General features: G+C 45.7%; 1 protein-coding gene across 2 annotated transcripts in view; it reads left to right on the forward strand.

Moving 5' to 3' along the window:
- LOC137563401 (uncharacterized) overlaps nt 1-10,862 on the forward strand; it is a 74,982-nt gene extending 64,120 nt beyond the window's left edge. For both annotated transcript variants that reach the window (XM_068275804.1, XM_068275803.1), the window contains one exon: nt 9,309-10,862. In XM_068275804.1, coding sequence (XP_068131905.1) covers nt 9,309-9,353 — 45 coding nt within the window. In that variant the 3' untranslated portion in view covers nt 9,354-10,862. The remainder of the gene's footprint in view (nt 1-9,308) is intronic.
- Nucleotides 10,863-13,188: the final 2,326 nt, after the last annotated feature.

Raw genomic sequence — 13,188 nt, forward strand, 5'->3', positions numbered from 1 at the left:
AAAGTTATAGCGTTTACAAACTATGGTGCAAAAAGTGAATTTTCCCATTTTCAAGCATCTCTGACCTTTCTGACCCTCTGTCATGTTTCATGAGGGGCTAGAATTCCAGGATAGTATAAATACCCCCCAAATGACCCCATTTTGGAAAGAAGACATCCCAAAGTATTCACTGAGAGGCATAGTGAGTTCATAGAAGATATTATTTTTTGTCACAAGTAAGCGGAAAATGACACTTTGTGAAAAAAAAAAAAAAGTTTCCATTTCTTCTAACTTGCGACAAAAAAAAATGAAATCTGCCACGGACTCACCATGCTCCTCTCTGAATACCTTGAAGTGTCTACTTTCCAAAATGGGGTCATTTGTGGGGTGTGTTTACTGTCCTGACATTTTGGGGGGTGCTAAATTGTAAGCACCCCTGTAAAGCCTGAAGGTGCTCATTGGACTTTGGACCCCTTAGCGCAGTTAGGGTGCAAAAAAGTGCCACACATGTGGTATTGCCGTACTCAGGAGAAGTAGTATAATGTGTTTTGGGGTGTATTTTTACACATACCCATGCTGGGTGGGAGAAATATCTCTGTAAATGACAATTTGTTAATTTTTTTTACACACAATTGTCCATTTACAGAGATCTTTCTCCCATTCAGCATGGGTATGTGTAAAAATACACCACAAAACACATTATACTACTTCTCCTGAGTACGGCGATACCACATGTGTGGCACTTTTTTGCACCCTAACTGCGCTAAAGGGCCCAAAGTCCAATGAGTACCTTTAGAATTTCACAGGTCATTTTGAGAAATTTCGTTTCAAGACTACTCCTCACGGTTTAGGGCCCCTAAAATGCCAGGGCAGTATAGGAACCCCACAAATGACCCCATTTTAGAAAGAAGACACCCCAAGGTATTCCGTTAGGAGTATAGTGAGTTCATAGAAGATTTTATTTTTTTGTCAAAAGTTAGCGGAAATTGATTTTAATTGTGTTTTTTCACAAAGTGTCATTTTCCACTAACTTTTGACAAAAAATAAAATCTTCTATGAACTCACCATACTCCTAACGGAATACCTTGGGGTGTCTTCTTTCTAAAATGGGGTCATTTGTGGGGTTCCTATACTGCCCTGGCATTTTAGGGGCCCTAAACCGTGAGGAGTAGTCTTGAAACGAAATTTCTCAAAATGACCTGTGAAATTCTAAAGGTACTCATTGGACTTTGGGCCCTTTAGCGCAGTTAGGGTGCAAAAAAGTGCCACACATGTGGTATCGCCGTACTCAGGAGAAGTAGTACAATGTGTTTTGGGGTGTATTTTTACACATACCCATGCTGGGTGGGAGAAATACCTCTGTAAATGGACAATTGTGTGTAAAAAAATCAAAAGATTGTCATTTACAGAGGTATTTCTCCCACCCAGCATGGGTATGTGTAAAAATACACCCCAAAACACATTATACTACTTCTCCCGAGTACGGCGATACCACATGTGTGGCACTTTTTTGCACCCTAACTGCACTAAGGGGCCCAAAGTGCAATGAGTACCTTTAGGATTTCACAGGTCATTTTTGTTTCAAGACTACTCCTCACGGTTTAGGGCCCCTAAAATGCCAGGGCAGTATAGGAACCCCACTAATGACCCCATTTTAGAAAGAAGACACCCCAAGGTATTCCGTTAGGAGTATGGTGAGTTCATAGAAGTTTTTATTTTTTTGTCACAAGTTAGCGGAAATTGATTTTAATAGTTTTTTTTCACAAAGTGTCATTTTCCGCTAACTTGTGACAAAAAATAAAATCTTCTATGAACTCACCATACTCCGTACGGAATACCTTTGGGTGTCTTCTTTCTAGAATGGGGTCATTTGTGGGGTTCCTATACTGCCCTGGCATTTTAGGGGCCCTAAACCGTGAGGAGTAGTCTTGAAACCAAATGTCGCAAAATGACCTGTGAAATCCTAAAGGTACTCATTGGACTTTGGGCCCCTTAGCGTACTTAGGGTGTAAAAAAGTGTCACACATGTGGTACCGCCGTACTCAGGAGAAGTAGTATAATGCGTTTTGGGGTGTATTTTTACACATACCCATGCTAAGTGGGAGAAATATCTCTGTAAATGACAATTGTTTGATTTTTTTACACACAATTGTCCATTTACATAGAAATTTCTCCCATCCAGCATGGGTATGTGTAAAAATACACCCCAAAACACATTATACTACTTTTCCTGAGTACAGCGGTACCACATGTGTGACAATTTTTTGCAGCCTAGGTGCGCTAAGGGGCCCAACGTCCTATTCACAGGTCATTTTGAAGCATTTGTTTTCTAGACTACTCCTCGCGGTTTAGGGCCCCTAAAGTGCCAGGGCAGTATAGGAACCCCACAAGTGACCCCATTTTAGAAAGAAGACACCCCAAGGTATTCCGTTAGGTGTATGGCGAGTTCATAGAAGATTTTATTTTTTGTCACAAGTTAGTGAAAAATGACACTTTGTGAAAAAAACCCAATAAAAATTAATTTCCGCTAACTTTTGACAAAAATAAAATCTTCTATGAACTCGTCATACACCTAACAGAATACCTTGGGGTGTCTTTTTTTCTAAAATAGGGTCACTTGTGGGGTTCCTATACCGCCCTGGCATTTTACAGGCCCAAAACCGTGAGTAGTCTGGAAACCAAATGTCTCAAAATGACTGTTCAGGGGTATAAGCATCTGCAAATTTTGATGACAGGTGGTCTATGAGGGGGCGAATTTTGTGGAACCGGTCATAAGCAGGGTGGCCTTTTAGATGACAGGTTGTATTGGGCCTGATCTGATGGATAGGAGTGCTAGGGGGGGTGACAGGAGGTGATTGATGGGTGTCTCAGGGGGTGGTTAGAGGGGAAAATAGATGCAATCAATGCACTGGGGAGGTGATCGGAAGGGGGTCTGAGGGGGATCTGAGGGATTGGCCGAGTGATCAGGAGCCCACACGGGGCAAATTGGGGCCTGATCTGATGGGTAGGTGTGCTAGGGGGTGACAGGAGGTGATTGATGGGTGTCTCAAGGTGTGATTAGAGGGGGGAATAGATGCAAGCAATGCACTGGCGAGGTGATCAGGGCTGGGGTCTGAGGGCATTCTGAGGGTGTGGGCGGGTGATTGAGTGCCCTAGGGGCAGATAGGGGTCTAATCTGATAGGTAGCAGTGACAGGGGGTGATTGATGGGTAATTAGTGGGTGTTTAGGGTAGAGAATAGATGGAAACACTGCGCTTGGGTGGTGATCTGATGTCGGATCTGCGGGCGATCTATTGGTGTGGGTGGGTGATCAGTTTGCCCGCAAGGGGCAGGTTAGGGGCTGATTGATGGGTGGCAGTGACAGCGGGTGATTGATGGGTGGAAGTGACAGGGGGTGATTGATGGGTGGCAGTGACAGGGGGTGATTGATGGGTGATTGATAGGTGATTGACAGGTAATCAGTGGGTTATTACAGGGGAGAACAGATGTAAATATTGCACTGGCGAATTGATAAGGGGGGGTCTGAGGGCAATCTGAGCGTGTAGGCGGGCGATTGGGTGCCCGCAAGGGGCAGATTAGGGTCTGATCTGATGGGTAACAGTGACAGGTGGTGATAGGGGGTGATTGATGGGTAATTAGTGGGTGTTTAGAGGAGAGAATAGATGTAAACGCTGCGCTTGGGTGGTGATCTGATGTCGGATCTGCGGGCGATCTATTGGTGTGGGTGGGTGATCAGATTGCCCGCAAGGGGCAGGTTAGGGGCTGATTGTTGGGTGGCAGTGACGGGGTGATTGATGGGTGATAGGTGATTGGCAGGTGATTGACAGGTGGTCAGTGGGTTATTACAGGGAAGGACAGATGTAATTAATGCACTGGCGAATTGATAAGGGGGGGGTCTGAGGGCAATCTGAGCGTGTGGGCGGGTGATTGGGTGCCCGCAAGGGGCAGATTAGGGTCTGATCTGATAGGTAACAGTGACAGGTGGTGATAGGGGGTGATTGATGGGTGATTGATGGGTAATTAGTGGGTGTTTAGAGAAGATAACAGATGTAAACAATACATTTGGGAGGTAATCTGACGGCGGGTTTGCGGGCGATCTAATGGTGTGGGTGGGTGATCAGATTGCCCGCAAGGGGCAGGTTAGGGGCTGATTGATGGGTGGCAGTGACAGGGGGTGATTGATGGGTGATAGGTGATTGGCAGGTGATTGACAGGTGATCAGTGGGTTATTACAGGGAAGAACAGATGTAATTAATGCACTGGTGAATTGATAAGGGGGGGTCAGAGGGCAATCTGAGCGTGTGGGCGGGTGATTGGGTGCCCGCAAGGGGCAGATTAGGGTCTGATCTGATAGGTAAAAGTGACAGGTGGTGATAGGGGGTGATTGATGGGTGATTGATGGGTAATTAGTGTGTGTTTAGAGGAGAGAATAGATGTAAACAATGGATTTGGGAGGTGATCTGATGTCGGATCTGCGGGCGATCTATTGGTGTGGGGGGGTGATCAGATTGCCCGCAAGGGGCAGGTTAGGGGCTGGCTGATGGGTGGCAGTGACAGGGGGTGATTGACGGGTGATTGATGGGTGATTGACAGGTGATTGACAGGTGATTGACAGGTGATTGACAGGTGATCAGGGGGATAGATGCATACAGTAAACAGGGGGGGTGGTCTGGGGGGGGGGTCTGGGGAGAATCTGAGGGGTGGGGGGTGATCAGGAGGGGGCAGGGAGCAGGGTGGGGGATAAAAAAAAAAAAATAGCGTTGACAGATAGTGACAGGGAGTGATTGATGGGTGATTAGGGGGGTGATTGGGTGCAAACAGGGGTCTGGGGGGTGGGCAGGGGGGGGTCTGATGGGTGCTGTGGGCGATCTGGGGCAGGGGGGGGGGAAAAATCAGTGTGCTTGGTGCAGACTAGGGTGGCTGCAGCCTGCCCTGGTGGTCCCTCGGACACTGGGACCACCAGGGCAGGAGGCAGCCTGTATAATACACTTTGTAAACATTACAAAGTGTATTATACACTTTGTATGCGGCGATCGCGGGGTTAACATCCCGCCGGCGCTTCCGTATGGCCGGCGGGATGTTGCGGCGGGTGAGCGGCGCCAGGCGGAGGCGGAGGATCGCGTCACTGATGACGCGATCGCTCCGCCCATGCCCCTACAAGGACCGCCGCCAATTGTCAATACGGCGGTCCTTGCGGGGTGCACTTCCCGGCCGCCAATTGTACATACGGCGGTCGGGAAGTGGTTAATCCACCAGCAAGCAAGAAAATACTCAGAATAATTTTGACAGCACTTTTTCACCTACTTTTTGGTACTTTTTCACCTACTTTTTGGTACTTTTTCAATTGCAGAGTGCTGAAAAGTTATTTTAAACTGGAGATGAAAATTATCTCCTAATAGAAAACTTAGGAGAAAAAGTGAATTGGATCAGGCCCTGCGTGTCTAAAATAATGTTTCCTTAAAGGGACACTGAGCTCAACTTAAAAATGAAAATAGTACTCGCCCGGGGCTTTCTCCAGCCCAGTGCTGGTCAGGAGGTCCCACGACGGCGTCCTGGCTCCTCTCCTAGTCCCCGCTCCGGAATGGCTGCCCGGCGGCAGCCTGGCGACACTCGGCCGAGTGTCGGGCTCCTTCGGCCGAGTGTCGGACGCCTCGCGTCATCACGGCGCCCAGCGTGAAAGTACGGCGCATGCGTGCTTTAATCGCGAGTCCCTTTAACTGATAATTGAAAACGGTTGTTACTTTTTAGGACGACCCTCGTATTTTGTTGTACAATTTAATGTTACCATAGTAAATGTCATCATGAGATAAACATAACATTAACAGTCTTTGTTAAAACTTAAAATTACATATCTTTAGTATATGAATTAGTCATAGCGCTGTTGGTAATATCTATATCAAATCTGCTATGAACTTTTCAGTGTTTGTAAAATTGCACCTAAAAGTGGTCTGAAAGTCAGCATTTCTATTTTGCTTTAAAAGAATCCTCACAGCTTGAAAGCTACTATCTCAGAAATTTTTTTTAGCAGAACATCACTGAAATGGTTAAACAAAGCACTTGGTATTGCTATTCAGCTTCAAATCCGCATCCAAACTGGAGATAACAGTATCTTTGTTTACATTCCAATGTTGATACATGTGTGTAAACACAGTGTAACGAGTGAAAAGAAGCTCTCTGTGCTTCAAGCACACAAACAGCTCAGAACAGCTAATTAGAAGATGTTAACCTCTTGAGGACCATGGTGGTAAACCCCCCTAGTGACCAGCCTAATTTTACCTTAATTGGCCACTGCAGCTTTAAGGCCAAGCTGCAGGGCCGTATACCTCTGCACACAAGTGATCCCCCCCCCTTTTCTCCCCACCAACAGAGCTCTCTGTTGGTGAGGTCTGATCGCCCCCCCTGTGTTTATTTTTTTTTTTATAAATATTTGTTTTTGTTTTTTTTTATATATTTTTTGCTATTTTCTTTTCTTTTTTTTTCTAAATCCCCTCCCTCCCCCCAGCCGGCCAATCACGGCGATCGGCTGTCATAGGCTTCTGCCTATGAGAGCCGATCGCTCACTTGTCCCCCAGAGGGACAGCCGTGTCACACGGCTGTCCCCAGTGCAGCGCTGCTGCTGATCGCAGCGCTGCACATGTAAATACACGGCGGTTTCGCCGTGCAACAGTCTCCCGAGCGGCGATCGCCGCTCGGAGACTGAAGGCGGAGCTCAGCTCCGCCCACCAAGCGGGAGATGCGCGCGCAGCGTGCGCGCGATCTCCCGCAAACTGCTGCCCCAGGACTTTCCGACAATTGGCGTTAGCTGGTCCTGGGGCTGCCGCCGCGGCCACGCCCAGTGGCGTGACGCGGGCGGCAAGCGGTTAATATATAATAAAAAGCAGTTTGAATAAAATGCAATGGCAGGTTTCAGGGTAAGATAAACTAAACTTTGGAAACTTGTAATTTGTAAACAGACAATATTACTTATGCACAAAAGGAAATATGATAACTGTATGAGTAATAAAAAGTAGGAAAACACATTTTTATTGAATGTTGTGTCGGAGATTCAGACCACTTTAAGGCCTTGTTTCCTCTACACGCAGTAGATTTCACACGCTCAAGTGCTTTGACAATTGTAATTATACTTTTATATTTAATATAATTCACAGTTCTCTGTTTCCACTAGTACCATTTTTGATTCTTGCTGATTTGCAAACTTACTGCTTGCTGCACTGTTGGTGCAACTGGGGTTCTATCCCAATCAGTAAAACTGTACAGGGCTATGTAAGTACACCAAAATTCACAAAGGAAATGCAAATAAAAAACATGTTTTCCCTGTGCACTTTCTGTTTGTAGTGGAAAATAAGCTAAAGACTGATTTTCTCTTTCCTGTGCATCCTAAACAATCTAGGCTATATGTGCTGATGCATAAATCATGAAATGCCTTGGTTGAGCACCCTTAGAACAGGTGACATAAGTCAGAAGGTACTTGCGATAATTCAGCTTTAAAGGATACCACAACTGACATGTGGCATAATGAGATAGACATGGGTATGTACAGTGCCTAGCACACAAATAACTATGCTGTGTTCCTTTTTTTCTTTCTCTGCCTGAAAGAGGTAAATATCAGGTATGTAAGTGGCTGACTCAGTCCTGACTCAGACAGGAAGTGACTACAGTGTGACCTTCACTGATAAGAAATTCCAACTATAAAACACTTTCCTAGAAGAAAATGGCTTCTGAGAGCAAGAAAGAGATAAAAAAGGGGGAAATTCTTATCAGTGAGGGTCACACTGTAGTCACTTCCTGTCTGAGTCAGGACTGAGTCAGCCACTTACATACCTGATATTTACCTCTTTCAGGCAGAGAAAGAAAAAAAGGAACACAGCATAGTTATTTGTGTGCTAGGCACTGTACATACCCATGTCTATCTCATTATGCCACATGTCAGTTGTGGTATCCTTTAAGTAAACATCTGTGGTTAACCACAATGCTCTTTTTTTCTACTGTGTAGCATACAATGCACCACTACTGAATATACAAATTATCCCGTTATGTCCCTGAATCCAGCAGTTCTGGATGCAAGCCTGGCTTCCAGGGCATAAAGAGATAATTTGCATATTCAGTAGAAGTGTATTGTGGGTAACCACAGATGTTCACTTAAAGCTGAATAAGTACCTTCTGTTTTAAGAAGGCAAATCACATGCATTGCTTTTTAGTAGGAAGGCTTTTCGGTCTCTTATTTTTTCCCCCCTATACTTTCCTTGTGGTTTTGGGTCACCCTGAGCTGCTTGGTTACTCTGTTGTGACATAAGGCAGTGTTTCTCAATATTATTATAACATGTACCTCTTTATTAACGACTGTGTTGGCCAAGAACCCCCGTTGTGAGTGACATTATCTCAAGTACCCCTTGATGCATACATATTGCTTAGGAGTACTTCATAATTGTGTATAAATGCTTTTCAGGAATGTTCTGGGTCGAAGCACATGCCTAGTGTTTAGTATTTTCATTTCAGTGAATGTCTCCAGTCAGTGGTTCTGAAAACAAACAAAAAATGTAATCTCAAGTTAATAAATAGGAGACACCGAGAGCCCAATATAGTGTAGTATATATTGGAAACCGTGGATAAATGTAAGTGTGAGATGAATATACTCACAAACATGGGTTACCTCTTAGGCAACCACTGTAGATGCAGGTGAGGAGATTAGACCTGTCCTCACTCAGGATTAAGATGTCGCTCTCTGTAGATCAGGAAAGTAGGGGTAGGTCACCCCTCCACCAGGGGTGGACACAGTATTATCGTAAGAGAAACAGAGGCGCCAGCAGGATAAAAGGTAATAAAAATTTTAAAATTTGCTGGGAGGCAGTGGTGGACTTACCTCCGGAAGGCAGACTCAAAATACTGTCTGAATTAAACAAATACATTTATTATTGGTACCCCAAAAGATGCAACGCGTTTCGCAGGCACAGCCCGCTTCATCAGGCAATAAGATAGGGGACAAACAGTAGCTCGTCAGGTGTGCAGAGGTGCCATTCGTGCTACTGACGAGCTACTGTTTGTCCCCTATCTTATTGCCTGATGAAGCGGGCAGTGCCTGCGAAACGCGTTGCATCTTTTGGGGTACCAATAATAAATTTTTTTGTTTAATTCAGACAGTATTTTGAGTCTGCCTTCCGGAGGTAAGTCCACCACTGCCTCCCAGCAAATTTTAAAAATTTTATTACCTTTTATCCTGCTGGCGCCTCTGTTTCTCTTACGATAATCTCAAGTTAATGTTTCACACTGCAGCAGCTTTACTAAGATGATGTATATTGTTACTAAGAGCTATTTATTTGTTTTATTAACAGAATGACAAGACAAAGAGATTCCTTTTTGGAGACAAGAAGAAATAAAGGTTTAAGAGAAAAAAACACATAACAGATACATTTCAAGTCGTCTTAAAATATGTGATTTGTAGTGTTTCTGTATAAATTGTAAAATATCACACTGTGATGTAAGGCGTGATTCTTCCTTAGTGACGTCTTCATTTTCCCTTTTAACTTTCAAAAGCTTCCTTGGTATATTGTATATTAGCAAAGTGCAGTGTTGCTAAATATTCAACCCTTCCCTTTTTCTCATATGTACAGTCATAAAGCATGAAACGCTTGGTTTAAAGTTTAGCAATACTATAACCTCGCTAGGCTAAACTCTTCAAAGACAACTGGCCAGGGCCGTCTATGTCGAGAATTTAGTATGTGCAAAACTATCCTGACACATTCTTAACCTGCCCACCATAAGGCACTCTGTTTTGCAATGTACCATTGTCAAACCCCCCCAGAGATGTGTCTGTACAGCACTCGGCCCTGAACTGTGCTTTGAGGGATTAAGTCCTGATCCTTACAGGAAACAGTCATTGTGCATATGTGCGCACCTTTAGAATGACCCTGTGATACTACAGATATTAGAGATGACACATCTAAAATATATCATGATGAAATTTGCCTCAGTGGCTAGAGAGTTTCTGGTGTAGAACATGTACACGAGATAGGAGCTTAGACTATTCAGGCTTTGATTGGCTACAGTACATACTTTTAGATCAGTGCCTTGTTAGAAAAGGAAACTGAAATTGGCATGGGGGTGTAGTGGATGGCATTTTTCCCCTTGCAGCATGGGGGACCCCAGTTCAAATTTAGCCAGGATACTATCTAAATGGAGTTTTTATGTTATCCCTTGTGTGACTTGCCTCCAAGCACTCCAGTATCCTCCTACATCCCAAATTGTATAGATAAGTCTTGGCCGTAGACTATGATGGACATATGACTATGCTAGCTATTAGATTGTGAGCCCCTCTGAGGGACAGTTAGTGGCAAAACTATATACTATGCTCAGCAGTGCAGGATATGTCATCACTATATAAATACAAAATTAATAAATATGATTGAATGAAAACAGAAAATGCCAGTCTGGCAGATAAGCAATATGTTTTTTTTTCTCAGCTAAGAGTTGGGCTGTAAATCATTCAAAAGAATGGGTGGGGCCTACAGTGAAGGGGAAGTCTACATATCCCCATGCACTGTAGTACATTACTGAGCATTGCCACGTCCTCTCGTATTTAAAGGTAGGATAAATAAAGTCATTGCTTATACTATACAGTATGTACCATGGGCTGGGTGCCCCATCAAACCTTTGCTATAGAATCTCTTGATCTGTAGTTGCACCTCTGTTTCCATACATTTTATATGATCACTAGTGATCTTTGGGGAAACTAATGGGGGACAATAATACAAACCTATCAGAGCTTTAAAGAAGATATATTTGTTACACGTCCCAATTTCAGTGATTTTCAAACATTCTGCTGTCTATTATGGTGACAAAAACCGCAATAAACACGCCAAAAAATGTCTAACTCCTTTTAAAGAGGTGCTGTCAGTAGAGTTGGGCCGAACGGTTCGCCGGCGAACGTGGTTCGCGCGAACGTAGGTGGTTCGCGTGCGGGTACCGCACGCGAACCTTTTGCGGAAGAAGTTCGGTTCGCCCCATAATGCACTGAGGGTCAACTTTGACCCTCTACATCACAGTCAGCAGGCCCAGTGTAGCCAATTAGGCTACACTAGCCCCTGGAGCCCCACCCCCCCTTATATAAGGCAGGCAGCGGCGGCCATTACGGCCACTCGTGTGCCTGCATTAGTGAGAGTAGGGCGAGCTGCTGCAGTCTCTCATATAGGGAAAGATTAGTTAGGCTTAACTTCTTCCTGGCTGCATACCTGTTCTGTTCAGTGAGCCCTCAGCCCACTGCATACCTGTACTGTGATCCTGCCACTGCATACCTGTTCAGTGATCCTGCCACTGCATACCTGTTCAGTGATCCTGCCACTGCATACCTGTTCTGTTCAGTGAGCCCTCAGCCCACTGCATACCTGTACTGTGATCCTGCCACTCCATACCTGTTCAGTGATCCTGCCACTGCATACCTGTTCTGTTCAGTGAGCCCTCAGCCCACTGCATACCTGTACTGTGATCCTGCCACTGCATACCTGTTCAGTGATCCTGCCACTGCATACCTGTTCAGTGATCCTGCCACTGCATACCTGTTCTGTTCAGTGAGCCCTCAGCCCACTGCATACCTGTACTGTGATTCTGCCACTCCATACCTGTTCAGTGATCCTGCCACTGCATACCTGTTCTGTTCAGTGAGCCCTCAGCCCACTGCATACCTGTACTGTGATCCTGCCACTCCATACCTGTTCAGTGATCCTGCCACTGCATACCTGTTCAGTGATCCTGCCACTGCATACCTGTTCTGTGAACCCGCCACTGTATACCTGTTCTGTTCAGTGGACCCGCCACTGTATACCTGTTCTGTGAACCCGCCACTGTATACCTGTTCTGTTCAGTGGACCCGCCACTGTATACCTGTTCTGTTCAGTGGACCCGCCACTGTATACCTGTTCTGTTCAGTGGACCCGCCACTGTATACCTGTTTAGTGAACACGCCACTGCATACCTATTGTGTTCAGTGATCCTGCCACTGCATACCTGTTCTGTGAACCCGCCACTGTATACCTGTTCTGTTCAGTGGACCCGCCACTGTATACCTGTTCTGTTCAGTGGACCCGCCACTGTATACCTGTTCTGTTCAGTGGACCCGCCACTGTATACCTGTTCTGTTCAGTGGACCCGCCACTGTATACCTGTTCTGTGAACCCGCCACTGTATACCTGTTCTGTTCAGTGGACCCGCCACTGTATACCTGTTTAGTGAACACGCCACTGCATACCTATTGTGTTCAGTGATCCTGCCACTGCATACCTGTTCTGTGAACCCGCCACTGTATACCTGTTCTGTTCAGTGGACCCGCCACTGTATACCTGTTCTGTTCAGTGGACCCGCCACTGTATATCTGTTCTGTTCAGTGGACCCGCCACTGTATACCTGTTCTGTTCAGTGGACCCGCCACTGTATACCTGTTCTGTTCAGTGGACCCGCCACTGTATACCTGTTTAGTGAACACGCCACTGCATACCTATTGTGTTCAGTGATCCTGCCACTGCATACCTGTTCTGTGAACCCGCCACTGTATACCTGTTCTGTTCAGTGGACCCGCCACTGTATACCTGTTCTGTGAACCCGCCACTGTATACCTGTTCTGTTCAGTGGACCCGCCACTGTATACCTGTTCTGTTCAGTGGACCCGCCACTGTATACCTGTTCTGTTCAGTGGACCCGCCACTGTATACCTGTTCTGTTCAGTGGACCCGCCACTGTATACCTGTTCTGTGAACCCGCCACTGTATACCTGTTCTGTTCAGTGGACCCGCCACTGTATACCTGTTTAGTGAACACGCCACTGCATACCTATTGTGTTCAGTGATCCTGCCACTGCATACCTGTTCTGTGAACCCGCCACTGTATACCTGTTCTGTTCAGTGAACCCACCGCATCAGTGCGCATACCTGTGCAGTTAAGTGAACCCACCTACCTACGTGAGTGCACGCAGTGTGATATACCACTCCGTGCATACCCAATATGGACAAAACAGGTAGAGGAAGAGGAAGAGGTAGTGGCAGAGGCAGAGGAAGGCCACCCGGCAGGTCTGCGCGAGGTCGTGTAAATGTAATTTCGTGTGGACCTGGCCCACAGTACAGTGCTCGGAAGAAGGCACGTCCCATCACCTCCCAAGATTGTCAGGACGTGGTTGAGTATTTAGCGACACAGAACACCTCATCTTGCTCAGCCACCAGCGCTACT

The sequence above is a fragment of the Hyperolius riggenbachi genome, chromosome 3 (genome assembly GCF_040937935.1).
Source record: "Hyperolius riggenbachi isolate aHypRig1 chromosome 3, aHypRig1.pri, whole genome shotgun sequence".
NCBI classification, from domain to species: Eukaryota; Metazoa; Chordata; class Amphibia; order Anura; family Hyperoliidae; genus Hyperolius; species Hyperolius riggenbachi.